General features: G+C 35.3%; 1 protein-coding gene across 1 annotated transcript in view; it reads right to left on the bottom strand.

Moving 5' to 3' along the window:
- Positions 1–21,713, bottom strand: part of MMS19 (MMS19 homolog, cytosolic iron-sulfur assembly component) — a 2,295,919-nt gene that overhangs the window by 875,741 nt on the left and 1,398,465 nt on the right. Inside the window, exon 17 of the mRNA XM_044055580.1 lies at positions 7,790–7,942. Within this exon, the coding sequence (XP_043911515.1) occupies positions 7,790–7,942 (153 nt within the window). The remainder of the gene's footprint in view (positions 1–7,789; positions 7,943–21,713) is intronic.

Here is a 21,713-nt window from a genome sequence, read left to right as displayed (position 1 = left end):
ACCACAGTGGTAATAACAACAGCATGCAGGTACATTAATGGCACCATGCCACCAATGTTGGAGTATTTCAACATAGCACATGCATGGAAACAGATTTAAATAATTATAAACCAATAGGACATATGTCCTAACATAACAGTGAAATCATCACATACCAGTTGAGGTGGGTATTTAATTTATTGTTGGAGACATGGTGGGGGGGGGGATGTCAATTAACAACTAGTATATTCCTGTAATTAGCATTACTTTTCTAGTCAGTGCTGTTATCTGTACCTTACAAGTATTACTACACTACCCTATTGCCTTAGTTTGGACAGTGATATGGCTGTCATCATCTTTATACATGAACTGGTTTTACCTGCAGTATACACCTCTTACTTGGTATACCTGTGGAGGAAATGTTTAACACTAACTGTTTCTACACAAACTCCCAGATTCCAGGTTGATGTTGTGCACATACCTGTCCATCTCTTTCTGCACAGACTCTGGCCATGTCTTGACCACATGCAGGTGAACTGGGACATACCTAGACCATTGCCCTCTTCAACCTTTAGTGACTTACAACACTCTTATAAAGGCTTTCCTACACAGTTATATTATGTTACAGTGTGGGTGACAGTGATATCTTATTATTCAGACCAACTGCAACACTCACAATTCCATACAATACCAGAGTAAACAGTACCAGTACAGGGCATCAATCATTTTATTTCTCAGCACAGTGTTAGTATCCAACGTACCTGTGGGAGCAATGTTTGTTAGCACTACCTGAATGTTTCCAAAGTACCAGATTACACATTAGTATTATATTATTTATATTAGGCCATTGGATACAGAGTGAATAGGCACTTTTAAGCAGTTCTAAGCAGGTTTGCGCGAGGGTAAGCAATGCTAACCTCTGGTTAAATATGCTTAGAGAGAGTTAGCTTCAATATTGCTTAACCTGTGTGCGCATTGCTTAATTGCTTACCCCCACGCAAACGGGCTTAAACCCGCTTACTAATGCTTACATATGCTTACTACTGCTTAATAGTGCTTACACTTGCTTACTAGTGCTTACTCCCACTTACAACTGCACTGATTTAGACAGTAATGTCTAACGGTCCTTGGGAAGGTGGGGGATTTGGATACTGTATGGAGTTATCATTCATTACACATTTTACCTTCCATTTGTATCCATGATTCCTGTGTATATATACTGTATGGGGCACATGTGATTATCTGTGGACTTTGCAACATTATGACACTGACACCTCACATCTGCATTTAATGCAATACTCCAGTTCACAAATATATGTTACTTAGTAGGTTATGCAACAAAAATATTGGTCATAACGTGATTTGACATTAAAAATGGAATGTGCTGCAGTGGGACTCGAACCGGGAATGACTGCTCATAAGGCGAATGCTCTGCCCACTACACTATTGCTCTACTGCTTCATTTGCATGTATCTTCCTTGTTATCATCTTCAGGCATTTAAGCTGCATTAACCGTAGCTAAGCAATGGGCAAACCCACGCACCTATGGTTAGATTTAATCTGATTCATAAAAAAAATAAATGAATAAAAAAAAAAAAAAACTGGTATGTTTATTTTGTTTGTATGTACTATTGCTGTTGTACACATGGAGGGATATTGCTGGGGGTATGCGGACACCTATGAGCTGTCTCGCTCATTCTTTTGGCCTTTCTGCTGTTCTTCATTGCCGGGGCGTGTATATTCTGAAAGCTCTGCTCTCAGACACACCCCCTGCACTCTTACATGCTCTGTGTAAGATTTGGAGCTCAGGCAGCGCGTCTTCATTAATATGCATGGTGCGCTGCCATCCTGCTCCTAAACAGCCACTTCCATGCAGGACTAAGCTAGTCCTGCACAGAAGATTAGTAAATCTGGGGGAATATATAGTCTAAATAACCTAAGATGGATTTAATTTTATTATCTTTAAATACCAATGGCTTAAACAATTCTTGCAAGAGATAAATTCTACTGAAATTTTTTAAATTGAACAAAGCACAAATTGTCTTTTTTCAAGAAACTCATTTCAAAACAAATGACAATTACAAATGGAATCCTAAGGAATATATGGTATTGGTGCAATCCACTTATAAGACAAAGACAAAAGGGGTAACAATTTTATGGAAAACAAATGTGATTAGCCCAGAAATTATTTATAAGTATGAAGATAAAGAAGGCCTTATGGCATTATTAATAATTAAATATAACAGAATATGGACCTTAGCCAATCTATACTGGTTCCCAGGCATTGGAACAGGAACGGTTAAAAATACTTGGATTTCATTTCCAATAATTATAAAGGCAACTTAATATTAGGAGGAGATTTTAGCTGTATATATTTGATATTTCTGAAACTACAAATAAAAGACTGCTACGTACATTTGCTGTATCAAAAGCTTTAAACAAGTAGGTAGAATCATTTCAAACTACAATAATATCATCAATATAATTAAAATCTCTATGAAAAAATGGAACAAAATTATATTAACATTTGAAGATAGACTACAGTTAATAAAAATGGTTTTACTTCCCAAGATCCTATATATAGCCTTGGCAATACAACTGTTACCAGAAAAGTCAGTGATGTCTTTTTTATATTTTACATTCGGACAATAAAGGTTCAGTGATTTTACCTGCTATGTTACTTTAGTGCCTTTCTGTTTACCAGTTTATTACATTTCTTGAAGCTGTTTGTTACCAGAAAGGAATATACTTAAATAAATAAATTCATGCCTAATAAAATATTTATGGTTTCCCAAAAGAAACAGAATAGCTTTAATACATATCATACCATGGAAACAGGGAGGATTAAACTTTCATGATATAGAAACATATATAAAAGCATCAATATTTAAAACAATCTCAGACTGGATAAGTCCAAATTACTCTGCAAACTGGAAAGAATTACTAACTATAATATCAATAAATGAATTTGATTTACAAAAAAAAAATTCAAATAACAGATAAAAACAATTTGCCATGGCACATATGTATTAGTATGCAATATAACATAACTAAACCCACTAAAACTCGTATGATTAATTACATTGACTTTGTTGTGTCTTTCGGCTTTTCCCGGTTAGGGGTCGCCACAGCGGAACTCTGGTCCGCTAATGATTGGCAGTTGATTTTTTTACGTACCGAGTTGCCAGCTCTGACGCACAACCTTCAACGAAGGTACGCCCATTCACACATGTCTCCATGCAGAAGACGCTCTAGCTGAGAATCGAACTGGACAGTGTCTTACTGTGAGGCGACAACGCTACCGCACCATTTAGGAAAATTATTAATGCAAATATAGATTTAAAAATCTGGTTTGATCTTTTAACACCATTTATAGTCACAAAGAACTTTCCACATAAAATATATAGAGAAATTATTAATTTCTGTGAACAGAAAGATTTGTTTGCTGGCTCCAATGTATCAAAGAACTAAAAGTTTTAGATATGCAAGTAATAAAAACAACATACAAAATTCCACAACAGGACTGGCTAACTTTACAGAGTATTCTATCATATTCGCAAGATTTAAGTAGAATAATTAACAATTCTTCATTTAAAGAAATACCTAAATTTCCGAAATACATATATGAAATCATATATAATGACTTTGACATGGGAAACAGTATTTCAAAATCTTACAAAATATTGATAAAAGTATAAAACAACACCCAAAACCTCAAATTAGAAATATACAACAAAAGGACACACAACACAGCCAAAAGAAGATATTAAAACAAATATCTTATTATCGATAAAATATATATCCTTTAATTCATTCAAATGTATTTGAAAAATAAAAAAAATTTTGAAAAAAAAAAAAGCCTGCAAGAAAAAGGCAACTGAAGTAGCGCATTTATATCATGTTATTGAAAGATGAAAATAGCCAACGCTATTTCATCAGCCCCAAAACATCTAAACATGAAAATATCAAACATTCAGAACAGCAAATTTTTTCCCATGGAAAAAATTCGCTGCTCCGAAACACATACAACACAAGCACATCAAACAAACAGCAACCATACAAACACACTTAAATTCCTACATCTAACGCTACCCTAAACTAAACATACACTATCTACCTACTTACCTTAACCCAAACCCTAATCTTAAGGTCCGTCACTATCGCACACTCACCTAACCCGTGCCTTAACTCACTTAAACCATCCCTAACCCAAATGTCCGTCACTATCGCACACACGCCTAACCCGCACCCTAACCCTAACTCACTTAATCCGCCCCTAACCCTAACATACAAACAATCATACACTTACTTGAACCCAACCCGTAACTTTCCACCACAGTGCTAAGAATAGCGAAGCCACAGAAACGACCAACTGAATTCTTTCCCAAGGAAAGAATTAGCTGTTCTGCAGCTTTGCTATTGTTAGCGTTCGCTGAATAGTGTTGGATATCAGAACATTCAAAGTTTTAATACTTCGATGTTCTGATATAGACCCGAAGTAACCACTACCCTTGTGGAATAATTCCTTTCAAGGAGTATGCAAAGGAAATACAATCAGAAACCCATTTGAATATGGTCACTTTAGAAACAGGATTGGCAAAATCTTGCCTTAGAAAACAGTCAGATTTTCTGAAACTTTTGGATCTGTCTAGTCAGAATCTAAGCGTCTATGAACATCCAAACGATGATGTAACTGTTCTTTTATGTTACTGAAATTTGGAAAGAAAACTGGTAAATGAATGAGATGGTTTAAGCTGGACTCAGAAGCTACCTTGGGCAGATATAAAGGGTTCGTGAAAAAAAGTTAACTAAAGAGATACAGAAAATAATGCTTGGAGTTCCGAGACCCTTCTGGATAATGTGATGGCCACCAAAAATATTTTTTTAATGAAAAGAATTTAATGATACCATAGTCAAAAGTTCAAAGGGAGGTCTAAGTAAGGACTTGCAGCACTACACGAAGGTCCCCATGTAGGCATCAGAGCCTGTACAGCTGCAAGTAACAGAAATATGCCCTTCAAGAAAGCCTTAGAAAGTTTGAGAACCATGACCGGGGAATTTTTACTGCCAACATGAAAGTTAGAAATGGCAGCCAGATGTACCTTAACAGTTAATAGATTGAAAAAGATCAGCTAGAAAGTCCATAATGGCATCTAAAGATGCTAAAAAAAGAATCAAAGCCCTTGTCAGAAGCCCAAATACAGAAACACTTCCATTTACCTTCTCAGTAGATGGTATTTGAGATGAGGAAAGTATGTGAACAACTCTCTCAGAAAGCTTGGGATTCCTGGCCATCATCGGAATTGGAGAAACTATGTGGTTAACTTCAGGAAGTAATGGTTTACAAACAGTAATCCCAAAGGATGAGAAATCATATCTGGAGCAGGATTGAGCACCCAGGGCGGGTGAAGGTGAGACCAAAGAAAGGGGATTCAAACCTGTCAGGACTGAACAGCAGTGTACCTTCAAGCTCCGGCAATTCCCCCAAAGATGAGAAGGGATGTTTAAAAGGATAAGGGGGCAAATGGAGGAAGACCAAGGAATGTCACATACTCAGGAACAAACACAGCAAAGCCATCACTAAACACCTAACAAACTTAGCAGAATGAAAACTATCTAAAACAAGGTAGAGGAAAAAGGCTTTCAGAATTATTTCAAACAGCTAGTCAAAAATGTTATCCAAAGGAAACATGACAGAGCTTGCTGCCCCCAATCACGACATGATGACTGCAAATAAAATCTAAGGAGATGGGGCAGAGCTCTAAGTCTTAAGATTCTGAATATGGGTGGCTTTGGATCCGAGTCAGATAGATAACCCACAGGTTGAGACTGGACAGAAAAGACAACATTGGGGCACTATGTTCCCACACACAAACTGGTTCAACAATACCAAAATTTCTGGGAACATAATAAGATGAAGTATTTAGGTGTTTGGATTAAAAAGGATTCTGTTACCACAGCAAATATGTGGGAGGAGACTAAACAAAAGATAATATAAAAATTGAAAAGCTGGAAGCTCTTGACTATGGATATGGATAATCTGGTACGAGTAGTGAAAATGTTTCTAAGCCATTCAATACTATATACAGATCAGCAATTTTGTTAATCAACCAGAGGAGAATCCGTGGTCCACAATTAATAAATAATTGAAAGAATTTATTTGGAAGGGCAGAAGGGCATGAGTTAAGTGGGATAAGTTGTTTCTCTCCACAAAACAAGGTGCTTTAGAATTACAGATTTGAAGGATATTTTAGAACTACACAGTTAAGGCTCATAGAAATAACACAAGCAGAAAATTACAAATCAAAGTTGAAAGAAAAGATGTTGAAAAGGGGAAGAAGCTCATGAGAGAAGGAGAAGAAGAATTTGAATGCAGGCCTACAAACAGAACAATAAAAAAAACATAGAGCGCATTATATTTACAGCGTAGCAGAAAGTGTTTTTAGAACTGGAATGGAGAAAGGATAGTTTACTATATTGATGACTGCAAGTAAGGGCAGAGAAAACAGGCAAAAGGGGCTGGAATTTATTGGAGAAATTTAGCAAAAGAACCAAGGTACCGGGGACAAAACAACTAGGGAGGGAAAAGTCACAGAGTCGAATGAGGACTACAATTTGGAAATTGCTTTCCCTACCAGGGACTGGTAACACTATAGGCAAAGAGAAAGGGATAGAGGAGATTTAAATGAAAGCTCTGGTTAACTTTAAAGTTGAGTCTAGAAGACAAGCAACAAGGGCACATAAAATAATGCCAGATAACTAGAGGAATAAACCAGAAGTAGTTAGAGAAGACTGGAAAATGAAAAGGCAAAGTACAAAGGAACAATGGCAGGATATCTGTATGACTCCCAAGTATGCAGTAAAAATCTAGAAGGTTTGGGGTTTTTGAATGCGTTTGCATAGGTATTTTTAAACCCCAAGTAGGCTTCAGAGAATTTTTCCATTCCACACATACACAGCAATTGTTGTAGGTGTGATGGGAAAGGGAGAGATACTTGGGAGCATGTTTTTTGGGAATGCAACAAGTTAGTAAATTTAAAAAATTCCTTATAGGGTACTCTGTCAGAACTGTTCGGTGAGCAAATTACTATAACTAAGGAAATTATTATTTTGAGTTCTGATATACAAACTGAACTGCCTCTACGAAGCAAGGCCCTACTAGGTTTAATGCTATTGGCTGGCACTCAAAAGTTACATTAACTGCAACAGAATTACTGAATTGTAAAGGAATTGGAGATAGGACCTTTAGGAAAAGGAAAGGAGCAATCTACATAGAAATAAATGGAATCTGTGGAAACAATGTATATGCAATAATGTTCAGGAGAGGATGAGTAATGAAATTTCAGAGAAGGCAGGAATTGAGCAATCTAAGTAATGTTTAACTGAATAACAATAGCATTTTTTTTTATAACTGTACGTGTACCAAAGTCATTGTGGAATATCTGAAGTTAATAAAGGTATTTGAAAAAAAAATCTCTATCAGTGGTGGCCAGTGGATGACAAGCAAGGAGGCAATACATCCAAAAAAAAAAAATAAATAAATGCTAGGATTAATAATATAATAATATGTTGCAAGGACAAGATGCCCAGAAACCCTGCGGATGTCAAATGGAGGAGTGTAAAATTAATAATGAGGTAAATGAGAAGAACACAAGTGCTGATGACCACAAGTTACCTCACTATACCTCTAATGTTCTAACTCCCTCTACTTACTGTGTACTTGGTTCACTACAGTGAGAAATCTGCAACAGAATTTGATTATCTTTACTTAACGATGAATTAAGAATTAAACATTAACTTATTTTCTTACCTTGCTTAGCATGCTGCAGTGCCAGACCAAACAAACAAGGGACTGCAGTTTCAAAGAAGTACCAATTACTTTCCACAGATTCCCGACAATGCTCTGCTATAACATGCAAGCTATGACATGTGGCAATAGCATTATCCGCATCCAGTGAAGACCCTAGGAATAATCAGAAAAGTGAATTTCATTTTGATGGCAACATAAACTAGCAGCAGCAGGTAAAACAGCTTCTGAGTTTTCTTTAGTTTTAAAACATTAAAGTCACCCACTACCCATATTTTTTTAATAAGAATTTGAATCTCATCATAATTTTAAGCAGTTAGCCTATATATGTTTGATATTCAACACCATAAAATATCCACAGCAGTTTAAATACATCAATGCACAGTTCACTAAATCTGTGTGTCGATAACACTAGACCACTGACTGGCAAGTAAAAAGAAGGCACACATGAAGATGGTAAATGCAACAAAGTTGTAATAATTTCCAGAAACCGTAACAGGTACATTAACGAAGCAAAAATTAAACTCAAAGATAGCTTACAATGTAAAATAACAAGAAAAAATAAATACTCAGCATATATCATAGACATTAAAGGGTTTTAAACATTGCTTATAATCAGTACTAAACACATCCTGTGTATAAAAAGCGTTGGCACTTATTCCCAGCATTGACCTAACAGCAAAGAGAATGCACTGTTCTAGCCCTTCTTCTTTCACTGGTACTGGACACAATGCAGCTGCATATGCTTTGTTGTCTGTACCACAATACATCTAGCCAACATATAAACAAAATGCATCTACTAGTCACAACTTTTGACAGCACTATATAAATTACACTGTCTGAGCAAGTCAACATCACACCTAGTGCACTAAACATCCAGTCTTATGGAAATCAACATAACTTTGCTTTAAGGTTAAGATAGGGTCTAACTGCCAGCTGAGTTTTGGTTCCCTCCTTACGGCTATATGAACATTTTTCATAGCTCCTCTTGAGAGCGGTATAATCGATTATAATGTGGAATACACAAAATTTTACCTGTAGTAAAGCTAGACGTATCTCACTGTATGCCTGGAAAATGCTAGAATACCATCAAGAATAACCAGATGGTTGTGGCCTAGCAGCCTTCTAAAACAACATGCTCCCAAGCCAGCTGATCCTCTTCCTCTCATGATTCCACAGTAGAATCAGAATAGCAAATGGTTACTTCTGGTGCCTGATTTGACCTAATTATGTAAGACCTGCAAAAAATAAACTTCTTCTTGGCATTCTACATGCGAAAAAACCTGACTAACATATGACTGAGGGGGAAGGAACCCTTCAATTTCCATTCTAACTACCTGAAGTGGATAATGCCCCTTCCATCAACAATCACCATCTTGCTGCAGTGGAGACTCATCTACATTTGCTGGAAAATAGAATATGAGACACGGAGGACAGATCTATACAGAAAAATACTCAAATTGTGGGGGTTCTGGGGAATATAAAAACTTAGAACAGCACTGTGTTGGTGGCAAAGAGGGAAAAGAAACACAAATGAGTGAGTGTTGTTTTTGCACTGAATTGGGGGTTCAAATCCAGATCATGTACTGTTTGAGAGAATTAATGCATATTACCTGAGGACATTATCAGGTTATAACGCACATAGATTTAGGGATGTCATGATCCAGCATTTAGTGGGTGAGTTTGGCGTAATAGTTAAGGCATTTGCCCCATAGAAGCAAGGCATGGGGTTTGATTCTGCCTTTGGGTTATTGGCTAGACTTAAAATGGCCCTTCAGAGCAGTTAGCATAGTATTCACCTATGTAACTTAAATGTGACTGCCTTTTTGGATGAGAAACTAGCTGAGTGGACTGGGATTTCTCAGAATGAGATCCTTATAAAGAATGCTTACTGAGTGTTTTTGCCACTTACTATTAGATCTCAGACTCCCAGACCAAAATGAATAAAACTTGCATCTTATACCTTGAAAGAACAATTACTTCTAATCTTTGGGCGCGAAAAAAGATGTATATGATCCAAGGCAGCCACATCTATTTTGGCAATGACAGAGACATGCATTTTTTACACCTGCTATTAAGCTGTGTAGGCAGAACAAACTTAAAATTCAAGTTACTTTGTCCAGCTACACTGAAATTCTTCATGGGAGATGGACCATTGTCATTCATCTCATCTGTAGAAGCACAGTCTTGACTACATCAACATGACAAACAAAAATGTTAGCCTGCTACATCATGCTCCAACTCCATTCAGTACTCACAAGGGCAGTTTTTGACTGCCAATGAAAGTTACAGAACCTTTCCCCTCTCTTTAAAAAAGGATGCAAAACAGGCAAAAGGCTGCAGAAGAGAACATAACAGCAGTGTCAATGACTAAATAAGCAAATAGCTTATATGATTCTGGTTAAGGCCAATGGACATGTTTACTTGTCTTATGGCGTGGTAGCAAACATTATGACCATAGCTGTTACTGGTGTTGTATTAGTGGTCTGTCATGCTTTGCTTTGTTTTCAAGTGAAAGTTCTAGGGTATGACAAGGCAGCAGGTCAACTGCAAGGCATGTGTGTGTGTGTGTGTGTGTGGGGGGGGGTAACTGTCAGATCTGTTTTACTTTTATTTGAAAAGTGAGCAACATACATCACCTGGAGCCACATCTTCAGCAGCAAGTCATTAACCTGTTACTTGATGCTAAATATTTAGGGTAAATGATTGTCTTTTCCACAAGCATATTTGGCATCAGGTCTATCTATGGAGGGCATGGAAAAATGTTTTTAAGTAAACAAAATTGAACAGCAAGTTTTAAAGGTAGTAAGGAGGTCAGCAAAGCTATTTGGACATGTGATGTTCAAGAGTTTTAACTGACCTACTTGTGGAGGTTGTCACTAGTAGTGCCACTACTAGCCAAACATCTGTATATCTGTTTGTTTCCTATGTGTGAAAATAGTTACAAATTTATCTACTTTAAATGCTCTCCTTCAAAGTTGTTATTCATAACTTGGATTTTATTCTTTGGTGAAATTTTGGTATTAATGAGGAAAAGGGAATTACTGAATAATGTCTGCAGTGTAAGATATATTTTGTTGCATCTTTGGAGGAAGGGTTATTGCTAGGACATGATTTTTAAGGCGTTCCCCTCCCCCCTTTTCCTCTCTTCCCTTAACTAGTATGTACCTACAGGGAAAATGAGTGTAGAGGGGCTAACTCCAAGAAGTGACAGATTTATTATCTTCCACTGGAGGGCATCCGAACTCAGAAGATGACCTAGAGAAGTTGGTGGCTTCCTTTGTAATGCACCCCAACAGGCTGTACATTTATCTCCTGGGTTTTCTTACAGTTACGAGAGGTGTGTTACCTCCTTGAAAGTGTTGGAAAAGGGACTTGAATGTAAACAGTTATTTTCCAATAATAATTGTATAATGTATCATTTACATGTGGTTATTCTTCTGTTTACCTACTACTGGACTGTTTCAACACTGTCAATATTTCATTGTTTGGAATAGATCTATTTAGGATTGGCAGCAGCACTAAGTTTTGGAGATCCATGAAAATTGTTTGTTATAAAATTTAAGGGGAGACATTTAGACTGTTTGGTGAAATTTATTTCATATTTTAATATATTCATTATTATCAGGGAATGTAAATTGTCTTAGCAATCTCCCCTTCATTATTTGCAGTTTATATGCAATCTTGATGGGTTAGCTAATAAGGTAACAACCAATTAGATTTGTGCTGTGAAATATGCATGACAAACTTGGCCTTTATGCAGACAGCTTATACAGTCCCTCCCCCCTGAGTATGATCTCCCTAAAGAATTTTAAGAACTAAAACCATTTAGTCAATATGCTGGGTATAAAGTTAATACAAATTAAACAGAAGTGGTGAAGATGAACTTAGTTGTTTTGGCTTGTATAAATAGCCTTCGTTGTCTAGGGCCGTTTACCTAAATTACTTACCTGGGTTTAAACATAAGTAGCACTTACTCAGATACTATACAGTCCATACCTCTCAACCATACTGAAGTAATTGGTATTTACCAGTTCTGAGGTCCAAATAATGGGATGCCACGAATTCCCGAGTAGCCCCTTTATTTCCCTTTTTTTTTTAAAAAAAAAAAGAAGAAAGTTGACACTGACGTCATCAAGCACAGGGCATGCATGATGATGTCAGCTTCATGAGGGAGACTGCCAGCCTGTCGGAAGAGGGCTCTCCCTCCCGGCTCAGACTGTTTGTTTACTTTTTTTTATTTATTTATTTATTTTTTCCAGAAGTTGGTTAAACTAGTAGTTCGTAGCAGTAGACTAGTTGGACTGGGACTCGCAATGCACACAACACAGCATATAGCAAGCATGGAGCAGAGAAGCAGGACAGGAGAACTGTTTTCTTTACTTAAATATTAAAAGTATTACATTTCTGTCAGTGGCAATCAAGAAGGAACAAGTGTCTGCAGCCATGCAACTCCAATCCCACCCCAGAGCAGACCCTAGAGACCAAGACAGACTCCAGGATCAGGCAGGAGAGAGAGGCAAAGGAACAGTACTACTGTACAGCAGTCAGGATCAGGACAGGGATCTCAAAATGAGAAAATGTTGTTACTGCTGTGGCTCAACTTCCTCCTCCAGGTAAGAATACCAAAAAAAAAATGGAACTGAGTAACGGTCTATTAACAAACATTTGGTTTGGCTGCAAATTTGACAGCATTCTTTTTCCTTCCATAGCTATAGGTTTACTTCACAAATTTGCACAAGCCGCTTTGATTTCACACAAAGTTTTATTAAGTTTATAGCTCACAGATTGTTAATCCAGGGGGCAATTTAAAACTTGCAGAACATGATTCCTGTTTTTCTCATTGAGTTCTGTCAAATAAATTTGTACTGATATTGTTGTCACGTAATTTTCTGATGAGTCACACTCCATTTTTGTTTTAATTTCTTAAGGATGCCATGGTTATTTGTACTAAGATTGGGCTTCAAGGTTAATCTTGACAAAAGCAAAACATGGTTGATAGGTTTGCTGACTGATTCGAGTCAAAATTATGGTAGTTGGTTGCCAGTGAACATTATGTCCTTTTGTCTTGCATTTAATGAGCTATTTCTGGTACCTCTTGCCAAAATCTGAACTTATTAGATTACAGATTTGAACTTTATGTTTAATCATTTTGCTGTATTCAGCTCTGGTTCTTATTTTCTTAACGTGGAGGTTAATTTATTGTGTAGTGTTTAGTGCCAGCTTTTCGAAGCATGCCACCGTAAGAAGGCACTCAGACACAAAATACCAGACTGTTGCATCTTTCAGTCAGAATGTTACATCTTTCAGTCAGAATGTTAATTGACTGCAATTTTTTTTTTGTAATTAATTGTATGGTGTTAGAGCTGCAGACAGAAAATGCAATTTGTGGTCCACAGAAAACTGACTAAAGGCTTTCTGCTGTTACATTGCTGCACCTCCTTAGAGTATGGAAGGGCTGCAGTGCAGGCATTATTATGTTATAGTTGATTTCTGTATTTGTCTTATTCTTTTGACTGCCACAGGACACTGATATTTTTAACTTCTGGAAATGCAGGCAAGATAACAGCAAAATTGTAACCTGTATAGTTACAGTATGCTTGTCAGTCAGTCCAAAAAAGCAGTACTACTTTAGGCAGATTCATAACAAGGGCGGAGGGGGAGGGAGGCTACTACTGGGCACAATGGCGTGGACTGCAGTACTGGATTTATAAATGAATTCCTATAACACATTTGCAGTCATAACTGAAGTGCAGCAAATCTGTAGCAAGCTGCCTGCTTTTCACATTAGTAAGAAGTGTGCCACTATTTCAGAAGAGATGAGCTTTGGGTCTACAAGTTGAAGAAGATGCTTCAAAAAGTTTTTTTCCCTTAAGTTCAAGATAACTATGTTAGTTGGGAATCTGCACAGGGCTTACCTGCTTGGCAGTACACTTATTAGTTTGGATGCGGCCTTTGGCACAACATAATCAATAATCAAACATCACATTACTTCCCTTTTTAACAGTCTTGGGCCTTTACCTTTAGAACAGGTTGAGAAATCACAAAGCAAGCTGGTGTTACAAGAAACAAGGATAAAATTTATTCTTAAGCGCTTTCGTCATAGATTCTGAAGAAGTCAACTGTAATCTGTGACGAAAGCGCTTAAGAATAAATTTTACCCTTGTTTCTTGTAACACCAGCCTGCTTTGTGATTTCTCAGTTTGTGTTACTTGGTTGGGTATTTACTTTAGAACAGGTTCTAAATATCCCATGCATTGCCTGACAGCAGGGGTATAGTCAAATTTATATTTTATAAAATAAAAAGTACAATTTTTTTCAAGTAAGAACACTAATTCTCAAAATATTTTGGGTCACTTGCCCTATAAAAAGCAAAAAAAAAAAAAATATCATGGCTCAAAATTCACATTATAAAAACAGAGTGTATATACCCAGAACGAATCACATAGTCACAGACATATGTTGGATACTGTGCAGATCCATTACAGTGATATCCTGCTTGACTATGCTGACTTATTTACAGGCTTAGGAAGTCTGCCAGCTGAGATTTGCATACAGATTAAAGCTGATGTGATGCCAGTGGTACATCTTAAATACTGGTAACTCTCAGGAGTAAAATGCAGCAGGAGATTAGTTGTTAAAAATGATTAAAGTGAACAGAATGGAGGAATAATATGTTCAGTGATGTGAAGTGATGCATTTTTTACATTTGTAAATTCTAACTAGAATGATTAAAACAGTATTATCAATTTCTTACAGCCAAGAAAGTGTTCGCAACAATGCCAAATGCTACATTTTTTTCTTCTACTAGAGGCGAAGCAGGATTTCTAGCATGAACATTAATGAAGCTACCTCCAAAGTTGTGTATATTTAGCATGCCATAAGGAAAGTACAGATTCCTCAGACCATTACTTGGCATTCTGACAGCATCACAGATATTACAAAGACCTGTTACACATGTTAATTGAAGACTTGGAAGGTTTTGTAAACATAAGTCATGATCTATTAGTGTAGGATCAGACAAAAAGACCACATCAAGAAGCAGATATACCTGCTGAATAGATTAATGCAGCACATTTTCATGTTAAATAAGGGCAAATATAAAATAAAATGGACACATCTGAAAACACAGATCATGTTCTAATGTCAGGTATAAAACCAGATGCAGATAAAACCAGAGTAGCTGTGCAAATGACAAGGCTAGTAGACAGATTTTACTGAGGTTTCTAAGAAAGATACAATATTTTGTAAAGTCTACACCTAATATGTCTGAGATAGTTATGTTTGCAAGAAAGTTACTGGAGGAAGACATTGACTAGAACTGGAGCTACAAATAAAACATGAGTTTTGAAATGCTCAAGAAGCTACTCTACACATTTGCCAATATTAAGCTACTGTAATAGGTTCATATGTTTGAATAAGCAAGTTGTATTGCAAGTAGCAGCAAATCAGAACTGTATAGGAGCTGTGATATTACAAGAGAAGAGATAATTTATCTGTTGGTCAAGAATTTTCATAGAAATACAAAATATAGTCGAAAAGAACTCTTAGTGACAGTGTGTTGATGTAAACACATTAGAGCTCATGTTATCCAGTTGCTGATCATACTGTAGACTGTCGAACTAAATTTTATTAAGCTGGTAAAGCTTACTTTGACATTTTAGTATCACTTGTTTTCTTTATGTACATAGCAACTGTATGAGGATTTGTGAGAAGCAGCATCTACTGTGTAGGACAAGATAGTAAAGGTGCAGGCTATGCTTGAATTTGATGTGTAGTAGTAAGAAATTTTATTTTTACAAAAAAAATGTATTTTAGTTTTATACAAGTTCAGATGTTAATAATAAAACATTATTGTTCTTCTGTTTATTTTGTGTTTCACGATCATATTTTGTCTTTTTTTTTAGTTTGTGTTTAAAAGTCGGCATCCCACAATTCCACTGGAGTGGGTGGGGTTACATAATTATGTATGCAAATTTTATGTCATTAAGCATACAGATTTGTACCTAGTTTTCATGGGCCTTTTTCCATATTTTTGATGTTTCCAGGTTGAGAGGTATGATACAGTCTATACATAAAAACATCATTGTTAAAACCAGATGTTATCCAGAGAGATGGAAGGGCCTTTGCTTGGATTTGTCATAAAAGGGTAAAGTAATTAAAAGGTTTATACTTCTGTTAGTTTTGCATGTTTCTCAAGGACTTCCTTTTGCTTATCTGAAAAGGGCCATTACGAACTTTCTTTTTTGTTGGGGGAAAACTAGAGTAAGATGGGTCCTGTTGACCTCTCCACTCACTCATCTATGAATTGAATTTTATGATAAGGCCACAAGAATGAAAGTACTGTAGGGGTTATTAGTTATACACGCTATGTCTATTTGGAAGAGTATTTTAGTGACCATATGGGGGGAGGGGCTCAATATATTTTGGGATAAACCTGAGTTGAACAGAAAGCAGAAGATCTGCAATAACATATCAACAGTGAAGAGTCAGAGTACTTAGTATGCAGGGCTTTTGGGATGACTGGCACAGGTCTTTGGATTAGTGATTATTATTACTATAAACAGTCTGGACCCCCTCAGCATTACAAACCCCTTAAATGTATGATTAAAATATTAATTGTTCATGATGTAGACATGCTGGCTTCTGGGAGCACATATTGTGAGGCTGCCCACTTTTGACCAAGATAAAGGAAGTCATGCAACACTTCTATGTTGAATAAACCATGCTTCTCTCTCCCTTTCATTATTCTTGACTGGATGTGATCCACAGTTCTAATGAACAGATATCAAAAGTTGATCACTAGTCCATAGAAGAACAGAGGTCCCCCCAAGGTGGGGCTCAGGGAAACTATGCATGAAGTGGATGAACGTGAGACAATTTAAAATAACAAAGTACAGCAAACAGAGATGCTAAAGTGGTTCCCTTGGTTTATGGTTCATCTAGCAGGTTAACTTGCCTCCCTGACTCAGACATAAGCACAAATCTGATATTAGAGTAGCATAGTTGAACATATACAGTTTTTGGTCATTCCTTTTAGTATTTTATTAATACCTCTCTTCAAATTAAAGAATACACATGGCTTAGTATACACGTATGCCAAACAGAGGTGCTGGCTAATTACTGTAAGGTAATATTATTGTTTGCTTTCCTGAAAAGATGTACTCTTGCATGTTAGTCATTTCTTTTGTTTTTATTTATTTTTTTCTGGAAAAACAAGGATAGCTGCACAAGAAACATTCGTACTATAATATCAGGAGTATAAGAGGCAACGCACTTGCCTTTGGAGCAGAAGCCTGTGGGTTCAATTCCCACGCCAGGTACAATGATTGCCAACACTGCAATACAACATAAAAGGGGTGCTAATAAACCAAGTATCCATCTGCTTGAGTTGTCGGAAGTTCAATTGGATGTAAAAGATTTGATGACACCTACTGAAAAGAGTAGCAGGTCCCTTTATTTATATACAAAAAAAAATCTTATTTACAACATATTTACATAATTACAAATATGCAAATCTGTTTATACATATTCGTAATTTCCTTTACAATCACACTAAATGTTCATCCCTATTAGACCCCACTCCTTTTTTCATAACCACCATCCAAATTTAGTTAATATTGTTGCTAAATTCCATTTACCATTAAACAGAATTTCCTTTAATCTTTCATTCCATATAACATAAAATACCTTTTTATCTACTTTAACAAATTCTTTACTTCTATTCTTATAACATCCATATTTACTCATATCCATGTTTATTTTATCTAACTCTTTTATATCTTTAAAACATCTTCTTTACATAACTTTTTTTTACTCTTCTACATTTCAAAAACACATGTTCTGTAGTTTTTTCTTCTTCTTGACAATGTAAACATTCTACCACTTTTTATATGGTATATTTCCTTTAATTGGCAATTTATCTATTACAAATCTCCACAAAAAACTCCTGATATTCTACTTTCTGATTACATCATTTGCTTCCTGTTTTTATAGCTTAAGTTTTTTCCTTTGTTAGATTTTTCCCATGGTTTTACATAGTAATGTTTTATCATTACATTCTTATACTATATTTTGCTATATCATCAATTTCTATTTTCCACAAAACAAAATATTTTTCTTAGTAAAATTTCTTCTTCATTTATACACTCTCTCTTTTACTTCTTTTTACCATACCCCCAAATTTATCATACTTCTGTTTATAACATTTTATTACTAATCTCTTATCTTTTTCATTTATCCAGTTTAAGACTTTGTAGAAATTTAATGAAGCACAGACTGGGTTAATTAACCATAAACCTTTTTTCTTTCTATTTACATGCAAAACTCCTCCTTTTACAGGGATTAATCTAGAACCCAATACAAACAAAAACATTATCTGCAATAATTCCTTTTCAAATACTATTGGCAACATAAATATACATGCTAAATATGCTATTTTCCCCATCATTACTGAATTTAGTAAACAAGCCTTTGCTCTGATTGATAATTTATAAGTTCTCCAGAAAAGACAGGTTTGTTTGGTTTCTTTTATTGTTTTATTTCCATTTAATTCTATTTACATCTTTATTCACAAATGTTATACCTAACACAGACATCTCATTCAGTGCAAAATATATACCCCTATCTGTACTACATCACCTAAACCTTTACTTTTCTCTTTATTTAAATCCATCCCTATCATCTCTAGACACTCATCTGTACAAATTATTACTTCTTTTATCCATGTTTGTAGTTATTACTACATTATCTGCATATGTTAACAGAACTAGAATTCTTAACACTTAAGGTATTATATACCCTGCCTCCTTCACATACTATCACATTTATAACTAACACAAAGAGTATAGAACTCATTGGACACCGCTTACACCACTCTTCATATGTACCTGTTGGCTTAACCAGCCATTTTACAAGTGTATTTACTTTATTATTACTATACATAATTTCTTAACTTTCTCGTTTACATTACATGCTTTCATTACTACCCATATGATTACATCTTCAAGTATATCAAATGCCTTATTAAAGTTTCCTATCATGACTTTGCTTCTTCCTTTCTATTCACAATACTGATACATGACACACATCATCCACAATTTCTTGACAACCCTTCCTCCTCATACTATATATATCTTCCATATTTCCATTTTAGCTTCAAATCTATTTTGTATTTTCATAAAGATCTTATAACCATTATTATTCAATACCAGTCTCCATTTTTTAATTGTCTTCTATCTTCCTTCTTCCATATGGATTTAAGTATTATACTACACAATTCTTTACACCTACAACCTTCATTTAACGATTCATTCAAAATTTAAAAAAATATATTTTTTGCCAATCCCTTAAATTTTTATACATTTCATACCCTATCCCATCTGGTTCTACAGCTAAATCTATATTTACTTGTTCTAGTACTTTATCTATCTCATTTAAAGAAATCTCCTTTTCCAATTCTTGTTTGTTAGCTTTTTACTGTCCATGTTTTTCCCTACTTTTTTCAATAAACATTTCTTGTACTATTTTACTACATTATTCATGATCTTTTTCTGAGTTCTTAGATTTTTTCCTTTTACATTTTTATCTCATACACTACCACCTTCACTTACTAAATTTGCTTATATAACTTGACATTCCTCTTTTTCCTTGTAAAAATATCTTTGTTTGCATAACAATTCTTGTATTTTTTCTTGATTTCTTTCATATAAGTCTTTGTCAAAGTACTTTCTATCATTATGTTCTAAATCTTCCAATGCATATTATATGTTCTTTTATATTTTTCTTTCTCTACTTTTCTCGCATCATATCGCCATTGCAAAAGCATTTATATTTTCCTTAAATATCATCCACCATTCTGAACAATTTTTACAAAATACTGTCAAAGTAACATGATCTTTCCAAAACTGTCTTATCAATCTCCTTCCTTCTTCATTCCATGCTTTTTCATTTATTGCTTGTATTCCTTTTTTGCCTATTTTATATATTTCTTGTTTTCCTTTGCTTATTTTTATATATTTATTGTTTTCCTTTATCCCCAGCCATACTGCAAGATGATCAGAAAATCCTGTTTCAACTACCCCCTTCTCCTATAACTAAACTTTCAGATACTATAAAATAATCTATTTCAGCTCTATCTGCACCCCTTTTGGAAGTCCATTAATTTTTGTCCCACAGTTTTAACTTCACACGTCTTATAACATCTAACATTTTTTCTTCTATCATTTCTTTTCGTTTTATACTTGCCTCTTAAATCACAAAGTCTCCAGTTGTTATATTTATATTTATTACTACACAGTCTAAAATCTAATAAAATAAGTTTCTCTTTCTTTAAAATTAATATAAGCATATAATGTTATAATTCTATACACTTGCTCTTTCCACTTTAAATCTAAAATGGTTAGTCTTCCCATTTTTGCTAAAGTTATATTTAATATCTTTACTGTATTTCTACAGAATATGGCTATTCCAGAACATCTCTCATTTCTCAACTTCCAGATTATCTTTCCTACCCATAGTTTCTCTGTTTGTAATATTTCTTCATTTGTTAAAAATCTTGCATCTTCAAATACAATTGCATCTATATCAAATGTATTACACCACTTCAAAATCCCTATTCTTAAATTCTTACTACTATTCACATTTACAGAAAGCACTCTAAAAATTCATTTTCCCTTTTCCTTATATTCATGGTTTTATAAGTTCATAGCTAATTACTATGCAAGCTTTCTTAATGGCTCATTCTAAGCCTAGCCAATTTCAAACACTATGCATTGTGTATATGAGTAAAATGCCTTAACCATTACACTAACCCTCCAATCATTAGCTGTATATACCCCCCAGTATTTTATGGCACCCCTATTTCCATCCACATTTATCATGCTTGGTACATACATATTTTTTTTCTCTTTCTATTTTTAATACAATATTACAATCCCAGCCAATAGTCCATAAACCCCATTTGTCATAAAACTGCTGCAATATCCAGTACTTCTTTACATAAAGTCTTCAAATGTCCTTTCAAAGTCTTTCTACCTCTTTTTGAAACTGTATACGACTTTACTTTTTTTGTTTCTCTGTTAAATGCTTTTACCACAAAGATTTCATGTGCTACAGTCCTTTTTTCACATTCTGCAAGAAAATTTTCCCCTGGAAAAAATGGTCTCTAATATGTCACAAAATGTCTCTTAGTTAATACGAACAAATGTTCTTACCTCATATGCTTTTATATCCAATGGAGCTATTAAGCTGTCCCTCACTTCATACCTGTCCATTTCTTTGTCTTCTTTACTTTGAATCTTTATCATGTACTTCTGCTTTTCATTTTCTTCTGCCTTCTTTTTTGCTACTCTCCTTCTGGTTTCTTTTACTTTCTCTGCATATGTTTTCATTTCCATCTTACCATTATTTTTCAGGATTGTCTCTGCTTCATGTTTTTCTATTTTCTCCATAATGTCCACCTGGGAAACATCTCCCTCGTTTTCAAGTTCACTCTGCATTACAATTTATTTAAGTAAATCAGCCTGCAATCCTCCTGACTGGAGAGTTTTAATTAAAGAACCATAATTTGCTGACTTGTCTCTATCAAACAGACTTCTTTGAAACATCTCCTCAGAATCTTGCACACATTCTCCAGTCTCGATATTTGCTTTCTCTTCCACTTCTCTCACCTCTCCATCATCTTTCTCAATCCACATGCCTCCTTGTTTCTCCAAGTCACCTCTGAGCATGGAACAGAAACAGGAAGCGTTCCTACAAAATGGGTCCCACTCACAACAATGAGTAGGGGAAGTTACCTGATGCCCTGAGCAGATTTCCCTTACAAGTATAAATCACAACTTCGGTCTCCCCTGAATGGAGGGTGTTAGCCTAGGGTAACTAACCTGGGTCAACAAAGGATAAATAATGAAATAAAATTATAATTAGA

The sequence above is a fragment of the Protopterus annectens genome, chromosome 14.part0 (assembly GCF_019279795.1).
Source record: "Protopterus annectens isolate FY-2018-M chromosome 14.part0, PAN1.0, whole genome shotgun sequence".
Lineage (NCBI taxonomy): Eukaryota > Metazoa > Chordata > Ceratodontiformes > Protopteridae > Protopterus > Protopterus annectens.
Note: the sequence above shows the minus strand (reverse complement) of the source record. Positions and strands in the feature narration are given on the sequence as shown.